The 22,374-nt window shown below is 42.9% G+C and overlaps 1 protein-coding gene across 4 annotated transcripts in view; it reads right to left on the reverse strand.

Moving 5' to 3' along the window:
* The window catches only part of RIPOR1 (RHO family interacting cell polarization regulator 1), a 94,833-nt gene that overhangs the window by 52,005 nt on the left and 20,454 nt on the right, over positions 1-22,374 (reverse strand). Inside the window, exon 1 of one of the 4 annotated variants that reach the window (XM_088136031.1) lies at positions 9,237-9,387. The exons of 2 other annotated variants lie outside the window; for them this stretch is intronic. In XM_088136031.1, coding sequence (XP_087992157.1) covers positions 9,237-9,381 — 145 coding nt within the window. In that variant the 5' untranslated portion in view covers positions 9,382-9,387. Of the gene's footprint in view, positions 1-9,236; positions 9,388-22,374 lie in introns of those variants that run through there. One more of the 4 variants, XM_088136032.1, reaches the window with a different exon arrangement.

Genomic DNA, 22,374 nt, shown 5'->3' on the forward strand with positions numbered 1-22,374 from the left:
TCAGCGACGATTCAGCCAAAGGGATGAAGCCAGCCCCCCCAAAAATAAATAAATATCAATTTACTGTAATCAACCTAGGATCTATTTTGCTTTCTGTAGCCCTGAAGTAGAGCAGCGTAAAAGAGAAATAGCTCATTGCTACTGCCATCAGAAATAAATAGGGTCATTTATCTGTGCAAGAAGAGAATAGGAATGCAGAAAAACTCAGGAGGCACATTGGAGAAAGCTTATGACTCAGTTACTTGCTGCTTTTGTTCTCATTCACTTTTAACAGGAACATCACAATTGAGGTGGAGAAGTGGAGAAAAACAGAATTTCCAGACAGCATGGCCACCCCCAACTTCTTTCTCATTTTATGCTGGTAAAACCACCCCATCCAGGCAGAATCTTTTGGACCTCAGCCTCCCTGGACCAGTGTTTCTCAACCTCGGCCACTTTAAGCTGTGTGGACTTCAACCCCCAGGTTGGCTGGGGAATTCTGGGAGTTGAAGTCCACACAGCTTAAAGCAGCCAAGGTTGGGAAACACTGCCCTGGACTATTACAAGAGTCTGCAACATCAGAGGGTGTGGGGCATGGACACAGAGAGAGTACCAAAGACCACGCTGCTCCTTATTTTACTCTTTTTCTGATGCCTAACATGGCATTTGACTTACTGGCCCGTCATGGATAGATCTGATCTGCGCAGCCCAAAGGATGAGGAGAAAACATGTCTAGAACACAATTCGAAAGATCAGCCAAACGAATTGTCATCGGACAAATGATCCTAAAATGGAAGCAGTTGTTAAGCTCTGAGACAGATCCACACAAGCTGCTAAATATTAATAGGAGGCATTCAACTTACATGTCAGTCATTCTTATAGTAGCTCTATAAAGTAGGGCGATATTCCATTTTACTAAAGGGTCCAGGCAAGACCCTATTATTTCAGCTTCTGACTTTTTCCCTTTCTCATATTATTGTATCGAGGTATAGAGTCTGACCTACATTACAGGATTGTTCTAAAAATCAGAGCTACATTAGACATAGAATAGCTCAGGGAACACTGATATTTTTGAACACTGATGTTGAAGAAGACTGCTGAGAATATCACAGATAGTCAAGAAAACAAACAAATGGATCACAGAACAAATCAACTCAAGAGTTCTCACTAGAGACCCAAATGACCAGGCTCAAATTATCATGTTTTGATATCTTATCACATTAGGCAAAGATTCAACTCGCTTGTGAAGTTCATAATTCTGGGAAAGGTGGAAGGAGAGAAGAGGAGGACAACCAGCAGCAAAGTGGAGGGCCTGAATTATAGGGGGGATAGGTGCACCACTGGAAGACCTAAAAGGCCTTGGGAACAGATCATCCTGGAGAAATTCTATTTACAGTGGTACCTCGGGTTACGAACGCCTCTGTTAACGAACTTTTTGGGTTACGACCAGCTCCGGCTGCAAAAATTTACCTCGGTTTGCGAACTCCGCCTCGGGGTACAAGCAGGATACACGGCCATTTTCCCTCCCGTGACACGGTCCGCGGCTATTTTTCCGCCCCGACACATGGTCCGCGGCCATTTTCCACCCCTGACACGTGGTCGTAGGGAGGGGGACTCTCCCTCCAAGCAATAGCCGCCTCCCTGTCCTCCACGCCAGAACGAATTAACGGTAATTACATTGAACCTTATGGGGAAATTTCCTTCAGGTTGCGACCAATTCGGGTTGCGGCCAGAGTCACGGAACGAATTAAGTTCGTAAACCGAGGTTCCACTGTATTTGGTCACTAGTAATTGACACCAACTTAATGGCACATAATCCACCCAATCAATCATAGGTCAGTGAAGAGAATGTTCTAGAAACTAAGATATCCAGTTTTAAGCCTCCACTCAGCCACTGACCCTGTTCTCACAATACGCTTACCAGGTCAGTTATAAACCTAGCAACTGCATTCACTGAACAGGTTATTCAGGTAGCTTTAACCCTAGTTAGGTTTGTTTGTGTTTTAGCATGGTGTTTAAATTCAGATCCACAGTTAATTTATGGGTCAATGTATTGTGCAAAGCCCACAAATTGGGTTAAATCAGTACCCGGGTCTGGTTTAAGCAATCTGGTGGCCAATGCAACACCAGGTTTAAAGGTCCCTTACACACAAAGCCATAGATCAACACTGCAGATAGATTTCTGCCAAATGAAATGGAAGGGGGAGAGACAGTGGGCTTCAAAGGAAATGCTCTTTTGCACTGACAATACACTCTGGGAACTGAACAACACTGCTTCCTCTGCTGTTAATTCCTACTCCACAAAAATACCCTATCAGCTTGATCTACCCATTGGCTAACATAGAACTGTGTAGGTCTGGGGTGAACGTGACCCCCCAAAAGCCCCTTTGGCCCAAGACACTTTTTCAGGGATGAAGGATGCAGGCAAGCAACTCCAGTCTCTTCACTTTGTGCCCTCAGGTGGCTCATCCATAGACATCTTCCACTCTGCTTAGTCATCCCCCCTTTTTTCTGGGCCCCAATGCAGCTGCCTCCATCATTGCCCCATAAAATGCCCCGGAGTATGGCTACTTGGGCTCCTTGGTGCCAGTGGCCACCCTGCTGCCCAAGATACTTCATAGGGTTGTTGCCAAGATAAAGACAGAGGATTCTGAGTTGCATGACAAATAGGAAAAAGATGTCACAAAAGAGGATGCTCGACACTAGAGAACCAGCTAAGCCAATGTTTCTCAACCTTGGCAACTTGAAGACGTGTGGACTTCAACTCCCAAAATTCTGGGAGTTGGAGTCCACACGTCTTCAAGTTGCCAAGGTTGAGAAACACTGAGCTAGGCCTTGAAAAAATGGAAAGAAATGCAGGTCCTTTGTCATATTAAGAAACAAAAGCATGCTTTCCCACTTGGAACCTGACAACTATTTCTCCTAAAATACTTCTGGAATACAGATGGGCACCTAGTCCATCATCTCCACGGATCTGAAATTATACCCCTTCCTGTAGGCCAAGTAACATTGTAGGGCAGTGTTTCTCAACCTTGGCAACTTTAAGACGCGTGGATGTCAACTCCCAGAATTCCCCAGCCAGCATGCTGGCTGGGGAATTCTGGGAGTTGATATCCACGCGTCTTAAAGTTGCCAAGGTTGAGAAACACTGCTGTGGGGCGAGGTTTCAGGGAGGAAAAGTCCCTCCCCTCAATTCCCCTGCAGACCCTTCCTCTACACTACTGCCTCTTGCACTGAGAACAAGCACCTTTGTCCCAGCACGTTGGAGGACTGGTGGGGCGTGTCTACATTTTGCACTTGACGAGAAGTGTGCCTTTGCGCAGTGCTCGCAGTGCCTGCCTGGTCAACACAGCACAGTGCCAACCAGAGACGGTTTCCCCAGGGCATATATTTTGAGCAGCGTTTGGGGGAACGAACTCCAAGCAGGGACGGGCAGCTATTTTGGGCCTGAAGCCTGCATCTGAGCCGCTGAATGCCGCACTGCAGAAGATCCTTCATTCTTTCTCTTGGTTTTCGCCTGGTATTTGGAGTTGGCAGCACCAGCGGCAGTTGCCATCATGACCTGCCAGTGACCCAAGAGCTGCTTAAACACCGCTTCGCTCTATTCCTCTGAAATACCACAGCTTGTCCTATGTAGGGAAGAAGTTGAAAAGCAAACAAGATTTTTTTAAAAAAATCAGAGGTAGGAAACCTTTTTGAGCCGGTAGATTCATTTGGGAGTCTAACAACATATTGTGGGCACTCTCCAAAAGTGGCAACCACCAGGAGTGCCCACTTACCAGAAAACAAAGCATTCTTCTAAGCCCTAGCCTGTTTTTTCTTTCCCCTCTACTTTCCATTATTATTTTACCTGAATGCCTACACTGTCAACCTGAGACCCGGAGACCTTCTTAAATGTGAAAATAATACTAGAACCCACTACTGAGCTTTGCAGCACCTCATCTTTCCATTTAATTCATCTTCATTCAAAGGATCTTAAAAAATAAAGTCAGAGGAAGCCAGCAGCTTGGTGAAACCACAGGTAGAGCAGTGTGTCCACAGACCTTCTTTAAACATTAGTTTCACTGTGGCTCATCGGCTGGAGATGGTTACGGGCTTGGCCTTGAACAAACCAAACGACTGATGTGGTTACAGAGCTCGATCCCAAAAGTTGACTGTAGAAGAACTTCAATTGCTCTGGAATGCTTGCGTTCTACAAAACGTGGTCTATCCATGAGTGTATTTCCTCTTCAGGATTCCTGCCTGCCCTGGCACACAATTTATACACACAGAAGCACACCAAGTCTCTTCTTTCTTGAACAGCTCAGTTCACTCCAAAACACTCAGCTCCAATTCTGGCCTGCCCCACAAACAGTGCTGCCACAATTATGTCACCTAATTAGGCTGTCACTTGATGGAATCCACATGGCTTTTCCATATAATCAACTGGTAGTGGTATCGTTTGCTATTGAAAACTCAGGATCTGATTGCAGTCTAATTATTCTACAAACCTCCCATTAAAAAAAGGGGGAGGGGAGAAGAAGGAAAAGAACTCAGATTCAGAGAACATTTAAAATCAGCCTTTGAAAAAGTAAGACACAAAACAGCTGGCGACTTCCATAAAACACAAGATAGTTAAACCCCCACTTGGTTCCCCACTTAACTGCAGTGCCCAAAAATTAAGTTAAATATCTGTTGATCCTATTAGCACTAGCTATTAAAATCTGCAATGTAGCCTTGTTTGTCCACATTTCAGTGAGCGAAGTTATCTAATGGACTCAAAATATCCAGGCACTTCTCAGTGTAATCCTCTGTAAATAATTGTACCAAATCCCTAGACGGAGTTTCCTGTGAACCATTTAAAGTTCAGACAAAAATACAAGCAAAAGTCTTGATCTTTTTATCCAAAATCAGTGGAAAGTTCTTCCATGCAACATAACAATAGTAAGAAAGTGAAGTGAAGTGAAGTGAAGTGAAGTGAAGTGAAGTGAAGTGAAGTGAAGTAAAGTAAAGTAAAGTAAAGTAAAGTAAAGTAAAGTAAAGTAAAGTAAAGTAAATCAAATCAAATCAAATCAAATCAAATCAAATCAAATCAAATCAGTACAGGTTCTTCCAACATAAAAGCCCGCCTCTAGAAAGCTAGCCCATCATAGATGAGGCAACATTAGAATGGTTCTCTGATACGCAAGCTTTCTAGATCGGTGTTTCTCAACCTTGGCAACTTTACAATGTGTGGACTTCAACTCCCAGAATTCCCCAGCCAATCTTGAGAAACACTGTTCTAGATTGTGAGAACATTTTGCAGACTACATGGTGAGAAAGGAAGGTTCTTGTAGAACAGCCTCTCTGGCATGCATGGAGGGCAGGATTTATTTATTTAAACAATGAAGAATTGCAGAAGCCACCATATACAATGGGATACAGTCTAAATCAGACCAGGGTTATGACCTCAGTGAAAAGAAGCAGAGAAATGAATGGCGGAAACTCTATTAGGATCTGCATTCATTCTGACAACCTTCCATTAGCATATGAGCTGATTGCTCACTTTCAAAAGTTGGATATAAAACAAAACAGAGAAAATATCTGCACGGTGAGAAAACGAGGATGGGATCAATGTGATCAATACATTTAATAAAGGAATAGCACTACTTCATAGAAGGAGGAGTGTAGTCATACGGCATTTGTTTCCTGCTTCTCCCCCCAGACTTATTTTGTCAAAAGCAGAGGATACAAAACAAGAAGGCCATTTCTTATTGACAACTTCAGTGGGACAAGAGATCTGTTTGGCTACTACTTTCATCCTTCTCCAAGTTCTTCCATTTGGTGACCAAACTAAAACTCAGAGCCATCCCTCAGGATCAAACTGGTTAATTTTTAGCAGGAAACAGACATTTGTTCAGACAAACCAACTTTCTACTTCCCCCACAGCTGTCTTCTTGGCAGGCAGAGAAACAAGAAAAAAACTGAGCCCAGGGAACAAAGCACGGCCTATTCTCTTAATTCCCACCACAAATCAGAAACAGCAAAAAAGAATAAAAAGTGGAACTAAGCCCATGGATCAGGCTGCAAATAGAAATGCATTCCCCTCCTTTCAATCAGTCGGAAAGGTTTCATTCTCAATGGGTGCACTGTATCTTTCAATCACCAACTAAACTGAGATGCAGCATTATTTAACTGGTTCATTATCAAGTATCTCAGCTTTCTCATGGGCTTGCTCCGATCCGTGGACCTCAGTTCTCAGAATTCCAAACCAGCCTGGTCATTGCCAGAATTCTGGAAGGTGAAGTCCACGCAATTGAGGGATACCCCAGGCTGGGGAAAGCTGGAATAAAGTTATACAGTCAATGAAATAGCTACAGAGGCTTGCAATACATCTTGTAATTTCAAAAGGTAGCCGAGGAAAATGAGAAGCAACGTACCAGTCAGCAGCTAACGCTATCCTGCTACCCAATTCATTTGGAGACCAAATCATCTTTTCCCTCCTGTTTATATCCTCAATGGATGCATAGTTGTCAGCTTCTCCTGACAACCAGCAGGCATGGCACCTATGCACAAGGAACCAGATGAGCAAGGGTTTTGTCAGGAATAACACACCTGTCCAGGTCCTTCAACCAGGTCCCTTCTCTGGGATCCTTAAACTGTGTGCAGTTTTGTTCCTGCCCCACAAAATCTGAACCGCTTAACACTTGTTTTGGTGTCCATGCTGGCGTACGGCACCACAAAAACATGGGAGTTGACTACAGGCAGAAAAACAGCAAGGGTAGCAAGGAGCTGTGTTGGGCTTACGACCAGTCACTGAAACCAACAAAAATAGTGGAGGGTAGGAAACAGAAGCAAAATCCAGGGCTGCTATAAATTATGTTACGAATCATAAATCCAGCACATTAAATTTTTCTTTACATACTTCCATGTTTACCTTTTATCAATGTCATTTTTTCAATAAAAATTATACCATATATAAAAAGATAAATCCAGCGCATTAAGGCATGCTTAAGTATCAACAAGGAAATGTCTGTAACATTCCGAGAGTATATCTCTGCCCAAGGAGTATTTTTCTTCCTGCCCAGAGACATGTGGCAAAAAATGATTTTTTTTTAAGGCTATATTTGGAAGCACATGGTAAGGATTATAAATGCAGCAGCTGAAAGTCTAGCATCTCTCCACGAGTGAACAACCTTCAACTTTTTGCTGCGTTAGTGAGAAGTCCATCAGACAGAGAGACTCTGTTCTCCGCTTAAACTTGCTAGCTCATGTCTTTAAGCACAAGTTCAAACAGGATATCTCAATAACTCTATCCCAAGTTCCTTTCAAAATCAGGAACTGCTTGACCATGCCACTGGTTCCCATTTGACATGTTTACACCATGAAGACTCTGCACTTCAAGTCCAAATTAGCATGCTGCGATAACACATGAGGGCCCATCTAGGATATATAGCAAAATGAAATGGCTAATGTCTATAATTATCAAGAGGACTTCTGTATGCTTCTTCAAGCCACAGCAAGGAACCTAACAGCTCTAAATGCTGACACATCAAAAGTTAGATTTTCCTTGACCTTAAAAAAAAATAGTGGATCAAACACGTTCTTCACTGTTCCTCCCTGTGCTGTGCTGATTTTTCTTGCTGTGAGAGATTTTCTGCATTCAGAAATATGTTCTGTCGTTCACAGTCCGAGATGCAACAGTCCACAGCCTCTGCACGGTTCTACCTCATCACCATTGTGATTTACATTTATTTCCTGCAATTCAGGACAAAGACAATCACGGTTTCTATGAGAACCAAGGGATGTGCTTGATTAGAGAAAAAACAATATCTACTTTTATTGCTGACCGGAAACCCCTTATGGACTTTTTGCATAAAACAGAAAAAAAATAAACTTAGGATTGATGGTTTTGATGATCAGACAGGATAAATTACAGAAAGAAGAAAGTCACGACGTAACATTAGAGGAAGAGGTAAATTTATAATTGTACTTATAACTGCTGTAAAGAAGTTCAGAAGCCGCTTCTTCATATCTTTTTTCTTCCTTTTCTATTTTCCTTTTATTTTTCTTTCCTTCTTGCACTTTTAGCTCTCTGATTTCTTTTTTCTTCCTTACTCTCAATCAGTTTGCATTAATTTTTACCTTTGTTTTTAAAACTTTTAATGAAATTATGTAAACTCTATTAAAAAAAATCAGGGGATACAACTGACAGCCACATTCAAATTACACCCTGGATTAAACCCCAGTTTCAAACTGCCATGTGACTGGATTCAATGGGACAATTTGGTGTTATTCCAAATGTCTCACCACCAAGACCAAAGGGTTGGGGACAAGGACACGAAAATCCAGGCTCTCCTGAATTTATTCGCACTGTAACCCCAACATTGGTAAGACTGGGTCTACCCTCAGGGTTCAGTTCCCCCATCAAGCACAAATCTCATGAGGGAAGCTTCATGGGCAAGTTATCATGACTCTGGTCTTTCTCTGTCCACTGCTGACAAGAGATAACCAAATAATCCTCAGTCGATCAGCCTCAACTAGCTGTTCTGAAGGAAGACCCAGAGAAAAAACAGAAATGTGATTTTAGAAAAACCAGGAATAAGCAGTCACAGGGTTTAAAATCAATGTGAACCAGAAATAGCAAAACCGAAACAAGTTGTTTTGTGTCCCCATGAAGGGAGGGAGGGAGGAAGGAAAAGACCCTAGGGAGGACACTGGTGCAACCGACCTCTTTGGAAAAATGTTGAGAAGTCCACTCTCAGTGGTGCGGATATTGTCCCCGCCACGAGTGGAGGGAGGCAGAGGGAAAAAGCTGTTAGCATCCAATGGGTGGTCTTTAAAAAAAAAAAAAATCCAATAAATGCCAAGACTGGTTTTAAAACATAGATCAAGCTCTTTGCTACTCAAGGACCCCCTTTGATGGGCACCTGTTCTCTCACCTAGATTGGAAGAGTCTACAAAGATATATAAGCCGTTCCGAATGCAAGAGTGATTCCCACCAGCCAGAGCATAACAAAGCTTTCCACCTATCCAGCTTGACAGTGTCCTCCAGGTGTTGGAGCTGACCAGCCTAGGACCTGCCTGCTGCCAACACCCTCCCTTTGCATGCACGCACACGCACACACACCACTCCTCAGGCCACAGAGCATCTTTGCTCCAAGCTAAACGGAGACCCTGCACTACAGAAGAAAGCAGGGGAGCAACCAGTGACCCCATCATTCCAGCACTGCTGCCCCACTAAGGAATTCAGTCTCTCAAAATGTTCTGGAGATGTTGGGATGGGGGAAGGGACTTACATATCCATGTCCAGGAAGAACAAGCAGAAAGGGAAAGAGAGAGAAAGGCAGTCAGGATCCAGCCTGTGGTGTTTCCTTTGTTCCACGCTGTGGACAGAGCGAAAACACTGAAGTCTTCCAGACGTTCTTGCTCCGGAGTGCCCATCAGCCCCACCTCCTTGCCTTTGCTATGGAAACGGGCCAAAGCCACGTGATTAAGGCAGGAAATTAAGGGGAAGCGCCTCCTTCCCGTACCCCCCCCCCGCTTCCCATCCGTCCGGACGGAAAAGAGGCCAGAAACGTCTGCCACGCCAAGCATAACAAAGGAAGGCTGCTTGAAAGAAGGTCCCCAATTCACCCAGAGAGATTTTCCAACTATCTGCACCAACAGTGGGCAAACATAACGGAAGAACAAGGCTGGACGCCCACCCACCCTCCCATCTGAATTCCAGCCACCCTGGTGCCCCTTGCTGGAGGATCAACTTCACCAGCTTGGAGAACAAGGAAAAAAATTGGCCTCTTGTCATGGTATAAGAGTTTGCATAGCATCAGCATGGCTGAGGTTTTCTGGATGGGGGAGATTAGTTAGGATGGAGTTCTGCGTCCGGGAAATAATTTATCCTCCCTCTCAAATTGGCTCAAATCTCTAGGGTGGAATTTGGGGCTGGGTGTGTGTGTGCTCGTGTGTCTCATCCCATGCTGCGCATGGCTTGGCTCACTTCGTAAAAGCACGAGGTATTTCCACCCTTTGGGCATCTCTTGCAGGGCACCGCTGATTTGTTATCTGTCCACTGGTGCTCTGATGGCAATGGGTGTTAATAGAGACACCTGCCCTTGGAGGCGGAATCTGTTCTTTTTAAATGGGCCTTTGACCCCAAAAGGTTGTCCATCCCTGGCTTAGAGCAAACACCATAAAATTCTAATCAGATGATTTTCAACACAACAGCAAGGCTTTTAACATGTGTTCTTGCAAAGCATATTGATGCATCTAGCTGGAGCGTTGGCAATATTTATTTATTCATATTTATTTATTTTTCGTGCTTCCGAGCTATGACTCCCAGCTGGACTTTTACTCCTATCGCTGGTGCTGTCTAGTCCAGATGGATGGATAAATAAACAAACAAGCATTCGGCCAGCCATCTATTAGGAAGAGAGAAGAAGGGATCTGACACATCCCTTACATGCAGCAGCATTTGAACTGTATGGACTGTGCTCCCCTCTACTACTGTACGAATGCAGAACTTAACTCCCCATCGGTTCTTCAACAGCTAGTACAGTACTGGTCTGCATCATTTTTTCTCCCCAAATTTCCTTTCTATACGACACCAGGGAGTCATGAAAGAAATAAGGATGGATTCTGCAGGACCATAATGAGGATGTAGGAGTCTCTTAACTAGGTATGTGAAGTCTCCTTTAAGCCAAGCACTGTTCCTGTGGATTTCATGGCAACCATATGGAAACACTTTGCCCTTGCCTTCCTCCAAGATGTTTTTAACTTTCAATCTAGCCTATAGCCCTGGAATTCTCTGATAGCCTCCCACTCAGTGTTAGCTAAGCCTGACCCTGCTTAGCCCCCAAGACCAGACAAGTTCAACCAGCGGCTGCTGTAATCATCATCAAAAGTCCTCTTCCAGCTATTCCACCAAAGTCCTTTGCTTATCTTCTGGTCTCTGAAGCTGTAGAAGCCCAGGAAGAAACCTCTTGATCATCCAGACTGCAGCTGACCAAGACAATTTTTCCAGTGTACAATATACAAAACAAAGACTTTCTGCAAAAAAATACATAGTCAAGAGATGTATTGTGAAGCCTGAGATTTCCCAGAAGGAATGTTCTTTAGTTTGATCCCAGCACTTCACCATTGAGGGTATGGCCCAGTGCTACCCATGACCTTCCTAAGCCTTGAATGGCCCCAAAGAAAATAGTCATATAAGGAGCTTTTAACTAATTCCATTAATGAAATTTAAATAAAGTCACAGATTTTTTTGTCCTGGCCCAGGTTGTCTTACCCTTGTCTGCTTATTTACATTATTTATAGAATGTATATGGCCACCCATCTTAAATACATAACCCTGGGCACCTGACAACAATCCACAGAAAATATATATAATAAAACCTCATACCATTCAAAGGACAACTGGGTCTTCAACCTGAATAAAATGACGCCTTGATCTGATTAGCCATAAATTCATTAATTAAAATATATGAAGATTTGGGGTATCATCTGATCAGCAGGCATTGTCAAGGAGGTTCTGAAAGACTGCTATGCATAAACAGCACTGGGAAGAAACAAGAGATTTCTCCACAAATATACTTCCACAACCCCTTCTAAGGGTCCATCTGAATTAGCCTAAGTGTGGCTTTCCACAACTGGGGAGGTAGAGACAAGTCAGCTGATATATTACAACCTCCATCATGCAAAACAATTGTCCAGTTGGCTGGAGCTGGTGGGAGTAATAAGTCCTGAGTCTGTAGAGTTTGAGTGAACCATAATAGGTGATGCAGAGTTCATGGTTCTGTTCTTCATTTGGCAAGTTGAATGGGGGGGGTGTCTGATTTGGGGAGGTTGGAACCTATTCTAGAGCCCATGCTCCTATTTCCATTTGTCTGCTACCTCAAAATGGAGGGGAACAGTGCCACCAATTTTTGACAAGGGAGGGAGTCACAAAAAAAGGGCCTAGGCTAGTGTTTCTCAACCTTAGCAACTTTAAGATGTCTGGACTTCAACTTCCAGAATTCTCCAGCCAGCATGATGGCTGGAGAATTCTGGGAGTTGAAGTCCAGACATCTTAAAGTTGCTAAGGTTGAGAAACACTAGCCTAGGGACTCAGACCACACTTCTTTATCTTGGTTCCAAACTTCTGAAGGCCACCAAGGTCAGGAAAGTGTCTCTAAGGGAGAAGACCTGGTTCCTGTTTGCAACAAAATATTCCCCAAAGTGCAGAGACGCAGTGAGAAGAAAAGCCAAAAAGGTATCGCACCAACTACCAATTCAAGGGCACTCAGCTGAGAGCAGAGTCAAGAGGAATGACCAGAACAATCAACACTCGCCAGTTACAAACACAGGACTGAACCAAGGCCAAGAATTTGGCAATCGGCAGCCTCCAAGGGACTTGTGCGTGGCTGGGTGATGACAAGTCCGCTTTAAAAGCAAGGTCCTGTGCCAAGCTTGGCCAACAAACACTAGCTCGTTAACTTGTGAATAAAAATAAGCATACATACGCATCTCTCTCCCATTCTTTGCATGTGACTGGCCGGGAAGCACAGGCAAGAAGGACAAGAAAGAGAGCAAGGGAATGGGGAACAGAACAGCTCAACAACACACATGCAAACTTAGCAACACAAAGCAGAAAGTAAATAATCATAAAAAGACTCTCATGTGGGCAGGAAGGGAACAATCTCTCTCTCTTTGAAAACTAGGGAAAGTTAAGCCGAGTGCTTTATCAACCTGCTGCCCAAATTTCAGGACACAACTGCTGAACATATTTCTGGAGGCGTAGTCCACCCACTCTTCCTGTGTTAGACATGATAGCAGCTGGAGTCCGTGGGCATTGCTAAAGCATCGTTAAATTCTGTGCAATTAGCAGCATCCTTAAAAGTCTAGGAGCAGGGATAATTTGTTCTAGTACTGCCTTTAACCAGAAAAAAGATGCTAGCTTTTGCTAAGGGGCAACTGAAGCATCTTCCCTGCTACAAAGGAGAGTCCATAACTAAAGTATCTGTTTTCCACACAAAAACTGCTAGTTTTCATATTCCAAGTGCCAAGCAGTGGGAGAGGGTTCACCCTGAAGCACACCACTAAGATTCACAACCCAGGGCCCAAGGACTGATGACTCTTCTCACTGCCATCTGTTGATCACTAGAAGACTTGGGGTACCAATGCCAAGAGATTTCAGCATTTTTGTTCAAGATCTCGGAGATGAGACTCTCAAATTTTCTCATGGTTTGATGATCTCAGTAACATTTTTAGTCATTGGGGAGAGCACCTGAAAATGCAGTCAAACCCTGGAGTAGACAATACCAAACTAAATACAGTAGCCAAAAAATCTTATGCTATATAAAATAGTGGTATGCAAATAACCATACTACCACTATTAATTTTGGAATAGTTATATGTGCATATTCTCTCTTTCTCTCTCACACACACAATATACCACTGTTTGAAGGAATTGGAAAAAATTGCTCCCCTCCATTTTTACGGGATTCGTTTCCACCTTGCAATTTTTCTGGGCCGTCAGATCTCTACTTTAGGCACATGTAATTCTGTATAGATCCTCCTCCACTCCAGCACAAGCAAACAATTTCTCAGGAGAAAGGTATGAGAATCTGAAAGCTGTGCCAACTCAGCTTATGATTTTGAAATCCGATTGTAGACAAAGCAATAGTTAACCTGACCTTGAACAGCTGAGACGGCTATAAGACAAGACCATATTGTGAACACGAAGAGACTGAACGACACAAAAGCATGCTCTTCCCAAATGCAGAGCTTTGTAAAGCAGCTCTAATTAATAGAATTTGCAAATCAGGTTTACAGAAGTGCCAAACTGAACTGCTGCAAACATTTTGCTCATGATTTGCAAGGGCCATTCACCCTCACCCTATGCACTAAGATGGGATACGAAAGAGGCACCCCAAAATCTACAATCCTCCAGTGATAAACCTACATTCTCAGCTACCATTTTATACATCAACACAATATATGCATGATCTGTATTAATCGTCTGCACAAATTACTTTAGGACTGGATTGCTTTGCTATTTTGGGAGTTGATCCTCCCCTCTACCCCATGAGACCAACTCTTTCAGAAGGAGAAAGACATTACTGGTTATGAAACAGCAACCTACATGGCTGCCTTTGCCTCACTAAGTATGTTGGCCCTTCAAACCAAACACTGCAGGACTTTTGCTCAGAGGAAGAATAATTGCTTTGCTTATATAAATCCCTCATTGGTCCACCCACTGGCCTGACCAGTTAAAAGAATCAGATAGCAAGTATTATTAGAAGATTTCTGCTGAAGACCTCAGAAAGAAGTTCCCAAACCAAGAAGACCATGCACAGGCAATCCAGTGCCTTCTGGATGATTTGGATTACAGTTCCCAAAACCTCTTGCCACCGGTTGGCTAACATTGATGCCAAGTAAAATTCCAACCCTTTTCAAGGGCACCCAACTGTGCAAGGCTGCCGTTCCATCTTGACTTCTTTTGATCGTTACCCTGCTCTTCCTCTCAAATGAGGCTACAGTACAATACAAAACAACAGCAGTAATAAGCAAGCAGATAACACTAATAGAAATAAATAATTAAAACAAACATAAAAAGCATGTAGTTTAATCTATATCTATCTTAAGGAAAACCGGCGGTAATAAACGTTAAAAACAATAAATACCAAGATCCTTGTTACTGCAGTAACCCAACGGAGAAGGCAAAATATAGACTGGATAATGCCCGGATCTTCAGTTGTCACCTAAAAGATAAGATGAGGACCAGACAAGCTTCCTTGGGAGGGAGTTACATAATGCCAACCTCTTCTCATTACTCTGTGACACTTCTAGAGCTAAGCTAGTGTTTAGTTGGTGGTCCCCTTGCCAAGAAAACCAGGAATAAGGATATAACCAGAATATTCTCTTAATATCTTTCCCTATTAAATTCTCTTTTTTGTTTATACGTACAACTTTTGCCTCTAAAAACTTGACAGTGAAGGAAAATCAGAAAATAGCTCACCACCCATCCAAACTGGATGTGAAGAATTGCCAAGACAAGAAACTTTGTAGGGAAAGATGCCAAGCGTGTACAACCTGCATCCTACCCAAAGCCTTGGATGCCCCCTCCAAAAGTTGCTACTAAGTTGTCGTTCTGAATGTGCCAGAAGAAAAGTTAATAATGTAATCAGGTTTCACTTCAGTTCTGCCTGCTTTCTGGAGTGCAACTTGAGATGTCAGCCCAAAGCTGTGTGTGACCCCAACCCTAAAAGACAACGCACCCTTGATGCAAGAACCAGGAACCAATGACCCTCTAGAGGTTTTTCAACCTCAGCAACTGTAAGCTGGCTGCAGAATTGTGGGAGTTGAAGTCCACACATCTTAAATTTGCTGAGGTTGAGAAACACTGCTCTAGATGCAATGAGACTACAATTCCCAGCAGCCACTGCCAGCCCAGCCTTGGTGAAGGGAGCCATGGGAGATGAGGACCTCCGCTGAGCAGTCAGTGGCCAGGGGAATTAGATTTTCCTTTTTCATTTTCTTAGCAGATCCCAGTATGTTCCTGATCCACTGTGGTAGTACAATTACCACTACCTGTTAGGTGACTGTTGCAGGAACGTCCTACTTCAGCTGGTCTAGAAATCCTGATATTGAAGAAGCAGTGACTTTTGCTAGATAAATATTAACTTCGTGAAGGCTTTGCGTTCTCACCTGCCAGGGTACAGGCTGTTCCACATTTCCTGGAACTCTCTCCCATTAAACCTTCCAAATTAAGCTAGCCTGGGAAAGAAACCTAGTTGAAAAGCCCCATAGCAATCGTGTGCTTTAAACACCCAGAGCTTGGGATGGGGAAACCATGCGCATCAACATGGCTGCAGTTTCCACCTTGAAGCAAGGCTTCAAGGGAACTTAATGCAAAGTTTCCCCAGGCCATAAACCAAAGTTGTGAAATGAGCCATCCAGGACTCAGGAGTAGAAACTCCAAAGCTTCAGAAGAAATTTCAAATCCAGGACAATTCACAGGGAGCTCCTCTCAATCATCTTACATACTTGTAGCACTTTTGGGATACCTGCGTTGCCAGGTATCAAAAGAAGCAGCCCCCATGGATTTATTAAAAGAAGCCAGAATATTTTTGGCTGCTCTGCACTGATATCTTTTTGGTTCTAGCCCGTAAACATGTCTTGCCATTCTTCAGAATTTGACATCCTAGGGCATACTCAAGTTTCTATGGAATATCAAAACCTCATGGTGCTACATGAGATCTCAGACGTAGAACTCTGGGCAACCTTTGAGCTGACTTTCAAACAGTGAGGTGTGGAGTTCTTAAAACACAGGGCAGATTTTTCCAACCTTGGCAACTTCCAGAGTGTAAGAATTTCCCAGCCAATCTGACCATTGCTGGAAATTCTGGGAGATCTGGAGATGGCCAAGATTGGAAAATACTAGATGCTTACTCTGAACGTCAGCCATTTTCCAGGGTCAGAAAGGTTTTGTCATCACCTGCTACCTGATCTTTTTAATTAGAAATGTCAAGTGATGCACCTTGGCTGGAGGTCCTGGGGATGGATACTTCACTCTAATGTGCCAAACTCTGTCCATCTTGAGGACTCCACCACCCTTTATGCAGCATGAAAGGAGCCACTCTCCTGAGCAAGCAGGGTTGGGAATCATTGGAGGAGTTTAAGGGGAAAATGACCCTTAACATCCCTCCATTTTTTAAAGCAAAAAGAAAGAAAACAAAGTCCGTGGCCTCATCCATTCTGGAGCCTGCATAATAGATAGGTCACATACAGTCCCTGATTTGCCACGTTCCTGTTATGCTCTTTCCTTCTATGCTCTGTCTGGCCCTACCAGGGATGTGTCCCACCCAAACAAATGCCTTGGGTTATTAAATCCGGGTGATGACTAAGATTTTTGCAACATTCCAAGACTGCAAAACAAAATGCTGTAACTGTGAGTGCATAACACTGTTGGGAGACAAGACAAGGATGCTAACATTACCAAATGTTATTAGGCATGCATTCTACTGCAAGCTACATACAGAAAAATAAAGACAGCAATCTACATAAGTCCTTTACCAAGGATCTCCCAAGTTCAAAAATTTGCTAAAATGAACAATTCCATGTAACCCTCTTTTTTCCCCCTCAGTTGGACAAATCTGACATTGAGAGAATACTGTGTGGGTGTTCCACCCATTAGAGGGGCTTGTTTGTTCACACAAGTCTTCCACAGTGGCACGGCCAATCATGAAACCAAAAAAAATAGGGAGACAAGAAGATAGGTGGGTACCAAGAAAGGTATCATGCATGTATAATTGGAGATCCCAGCATATTTCAGGGCCAGGATATAGTCAGATATCCAGCAATGTGCTCAAAGCCAGAAAGTTCTCATCTTCTGATTTCACAGCGTCACTGAAAGTGGGAAAAGTTCTCAGAGGTCATCTAGCTCTATCCAAAGCTCAACTCAGGGATTTTCCAGCTAGACATTTCTGACAAATGGTTACCTGCCTTGGCCAACATCTACCTCAACCATCTGATCTACTACCTGTGAATTTTAGGCTGAAATCTGAGTGGGCGTTTTCTCTCATACTTACAGTGTAACAAAGCAAGAAGCAGATGGCATGACACTGATAACTGGGGAGGAAATGCAGCTTCAACATGCTTCTTTCAGGAACTTGCTCAACACATGGTAACCAGAACCCATGGTGCAAGGAACGCAGTTAACTGCACACAATAATTCTGTAACACAGCCCAATGCAGCAAGCGCTACATGGTCTGTATTTTGACCCATCCTGCCAGATCCTTGGATGACCTGGAAGTCAGCGCACAGGTAATCTGTATTCTGAGCCAGGAATACAATAAACAGACCTAGAGACATCCCACTTGCTCTTGCTTCTACCTCCACAAAGTGGAAGATGCTACATGTTTCTACTGTACTACCTATATGAAGCTCAGCTTTAGCAGCTCCTTCATCTGCTAAGGCGCTTCTCAAGGGCTTCAGTAGGTACTTGTGGCTTCAGAGTGTCCATTTATTTGGGCAGAGGAAGACAGGACAGGGTTGTATCCAGTCTGCAATTCCACCTGAGCAAGTTGCAAAAGATGGAATGCTACAACCTGAAGGTAAAAAACAATACATTACACACGGAAGAGAGACTAGACCTCAGAAGTCCTTGCTTCAAGCCCAGATATCTTCAGTGCAAAGGATGAGAACAGTTAGCAAGTAATGGGGAGAAACTGTTTTTCTTCACACCCTGGAGAACCATTGCCGACATAAGGGCAGACACATACTACAAGGCTAGAGAGACTCATAGTCTGATTTGGTGTACAAGAGATTCCTACATTCCTACAGATGTCTTATTATAGTGAATGGCAGATTTAAAAAAAGACATTCAAAGCCGCATTATAAAGTGGAAGAGCTGAGTAACTTAACGAGTACCTTTTTCCGTACATTCCTAAGAGCCCATCCCATTCCGAATACCTGGGAAGGAATGTTCTTGATGGAAAAACGGTGGCTCATCTCTTCCAATGTCAACTTTCTATTTCATCCTGGTGGTACTCTATTGTTTGTGAGGAATTGTCTCAAGAATCTTAACTTTGGGGTTGGTGGGTTGGTTTTTAAAAAAGGCTAAATTTTAAGTTGCAAGGAAAAAGTGGATGAATGGATGGTATTCTTGGTTTTAGTTGGATAACAATGAAGAAATCTTATGATCAGAATTTTACCTATATTATAAAGATTTCTCCAGTAGCCTGTAAATTGAAGTAAAATAAATTATGCTACTGTATACATACTTGCTGAACCTGTATAATTTATACATAATCTAGCTAGTTAGATTTTTTATTCTATTGTAGCAAAGCCTTTTGATAGAGAAATGGCTTGAGATTGACAGACTAGAAGATAACAGGGCTTTCTTTCCCAATTTTCCCCCAACTGTTCAGCTCTCTAGAAAAAGCAGACAACAGAACCAATGTTGACAGGAGAGCTTGAACTGGCAAGGTGAGAAATCTGGGACCATAAAGGACCATTTTGTTAACAGAAGACATGCAAGCAACTAGCCAGCATGAGAAATGGACTGCAAGTAGTTCATTACAACAAAAAGGTAACTCATAACTCTGTAAAGAACCAAGGGTTTTGTCATTGTAGTAGCTCATCTTCATCACTTTAACTACAGTTGCTTGCTAATGACAATCAGGTATGTTATCTACTCTAGCCGAGAGTCCCTGCTATGAGATCATAGCACTAGGAGTTGGGCAGCATCTTCTTCATCATCATCAAGCTGGTTCCCTCAAGATCATTTAGTCAGCCTTGCTCCTTGCAGTCTGAATCTATAACCTAAGCAAAAAGTGCGTGTCTGGCCTTGGGAAACAACGGAAGCCAGCCCCACTGGACCCCAGAAAGAATGTGAGAAAAATCCAGCTGCAGCTGCCATTTCTAAAAACAGATAGAAGGCAACTGTTGCCTAGTGTTGTCTGTTTCATCATGTTGCAGAACAAAAAGAAGCAAAGCTATTTTAGTTCCCTTGGACTCTTCCTACTGCCTATCTGCCCAGTGGCTATTTCACCAGGCTACCTGAATTGTTTTAGTTCCAGTTCATTCAGTGGGACAAGGATTGCAAACTGGAAGAATTGGTGCTTAGGTTACTCCTTTCTTCTCCCTCCCCATCTCATTTCTATGTCACATCTTTTTTGACTCAAGTCTGAGAGCAGGGACTCCTCACCTCTGGTTTTTGATCAGCTGCACTGAAAGCGGTGTGTGTGTGAGCAAGGCAAAATCAAGGAGGAGTAACTCCAAGGAGTACTTGGGAAAAAACAACCAGATGCTCTCTGTGGTTCCATCAGGGCAGGGTTTCCCAACCTTGTCAGCTTTCAGATGGTGGACTTCAACTCCCAGAATTCCCTAGCCAGCCCTGCATATTTCAGGGGGCTGCAGGGTTTAGGAGCAAAATGGGTTCCATATGACTTGCCAATACTTAATGCATCAGTTTTACTTCTTAAAATGTTCACTTTCCTATTCAAAATGGGTGACTCTCAAGCCAATAGAAATTATGCACCATAGTTCTCCAACTCTTTCTTCTTTCAGTTCAGGAAAGCTACTTGGAAGACTGCTGAAATCCTAAATGAGCTGACACTAAAATAACCCTCTTTAATCTCAGCAGGGCTGATGATATTTGATGATTTTTTAAAGTTTCATTCGTGTTTACTTTCACTCATTTGTTTCTAATATGGATGTGTCCACAAACTCACCAGGAGTCAAGTCTGACTTGGAAGGAATCTTTCTAAAACTTACTTTAGCTTATTTTTCACATCTGTCATAGAACTTTACATCTAGATCCTTAAACTCGATGATGTTCTCTCCCAAACAGAAAGGGAGAGGAGGGATAGAGAGAGCAGGGATAAAAATTATCTGCCCTTCTTTTTGCAATATATTTCCTTATAGAAGCCTGCAAATGCTTTGTTGACCTTTCAACCAGCCTTATAAAGATTGTTCCATTATAATGGCCACCATGACTACCTTTGCATTCCTCATCTTCAACATATTTCTGAAAACAGTTCAGCTGGTCTTACAGGATACTCCTTGTTAGGTTTCCTATTACGCTTCTCTGAGTATTGCTAATAAGTGAATTGCCCTAAACAATATCTGGAATTGCCAAGTGTGTCAATCACCTGGCAATCTGTTGTCATGGGAACTAACTGGTTAGCCAATTATTTCTCCCAAATGAGAGAGGAGCATTTGGGAGAATTCTGAATAAAAAAGATAATTCAAGGCAGATTTTAGAGTGATGTAACATGTAACAGAAGTGTTACTAATCTGATTTGCCCACTGTTATAGTTTAACCACAATTTATTAAGTCACAACTGGGGTTCACACAACCTAAGCTATAAACCCTGTCTAACATTTAATCCCACTTAGCATGTTGCATGAAACCAGCCATTATCTGGCTTGTTTACTCAGGTTTAGCTCAAAGGGTGAACCCTACCATTGTAGTTTGTAAACCATGATTTATAGATTAGTGTATTGTGTAAAACCAGCCAATTCCATCAACCACAATTAAGCAAACAATGGCTTAGCACAATACGTGAACCTAATTACTGGGGGGCAAAGTTGGCCTCTGGAAAAGAGCTTATGAGCTAGCTGCTTTCCTAGAAGATTGGAGGTAGAACCAGCAGATATTTCCTATATCGTCACTATGCTGATCCTGGGGATCTGTAAGAAATAACATTTACACTGGTATAAGCACCATGCTTTCTCTGACTTCCTTTCAAAGGGAGTCCAACCACAATAAGCATGGAAGCCATAAAGTTCTCAGTGTTCGGATCCTGTTTGGTTTTGCTAGAAAGTTTCGTTTTGCCTCTACATTTCCTTCTTCTAGAACAGTGTTTCTCAACTTTGCCAACTTTAAGCTGTATGGACTTCAACTCCCAGAATTCCCCAGCCAGCCATGCTGAGTTGATGAGAGATAACGTAATATTATCTAAGCAATTCTTGTCTATAACTCATTGTCTCTTTACTCTTCTTTTACATCGGTAAATCAGCTGTATGTCTACATCTTGTAACCTCTCCACACTATTTCACATTAGGATTTCTACTATTAAGTCTTTACGGAGATATGGGGAACCCGTTTAGCAATTGGACAGAATGCCACCCGAAAAGCCCTGCAGGCTAGACTGGCAACTTGAACAAGTATCTGGGGAACAGACCAATTCTATCTTGTTAAGTCACTCAGAGTTGAGCTTCAATCCAGAGAGTCTTTATTTTCTATTTCTTGGAGAAAGCAGGCCCAGAGGACGTTGGAAAGAACAGGAACGTCATTGCCGGAGCCAAAATATCCTCCCAGACTGTTTCAAGGCAGTTGCAAAATATTTCACTGGCTGAGTCTTATTTTAAAAGCAGTTATGCAGAAGACAAAAAGGCAAGCAACAGAAAGGTCAGTTTATCCAGTTGCTGGAACATTTATTTAAACAATTATTTGAAATTAGCCTTTTCAGCGGATACCGCTAACGGAAAGGAGATCTGTGCACGTGGAGAAAGTCCTCTATCCTACTCAAGTTAACTGGGCCTTCTCCAGTAAGAATAAGGAAGGAAACGTAAGAAGATTACAAGTCGATGGCAACCTCATTCAGACATCCCACAAAGTATGAGTGGGATCCAGATCCATTTGCCCTTCTTCGTTCCACGTTCTCTCACTACCTCTCACAGTTCTGAGCACAGGCAAACACACCAAAAAGGCTCTTCAACTGGAACACACTTGAGGTGTAAGAAGGACATCCTTAACCCTCCCAACAGCCACTCAGAAAAACCACAGAAATAATTTTCCCTTCACTACAGAAGCTCTTCAGAATGAGAGGCCACACTTGAATGAGTTACCCTTTCCTAACGTGGTGCTGAGAATTTAGGAATGGTGGTACCTTCCCACGCATCTGGAAGGTGTCATATTTGGGCTGACTAGGACGGACAGTTTAAACAGT

Source organism: Python bivittatus, unplaced genomic scaffold (assembly GCF_059951505.1).
Source record: "Python bivittatus isolate LINGU-HERP-01145 unplaced genomic scaffold, Pbiv_v1 ctg000190_np1212, whole genome shotgun sequence".
Classification (NCBI taxonomy): Eukaryota; Metazoa; Chordata; class Lepidosauria; order Squamata; family Pythonidae; genus Python; species Python bivittatus.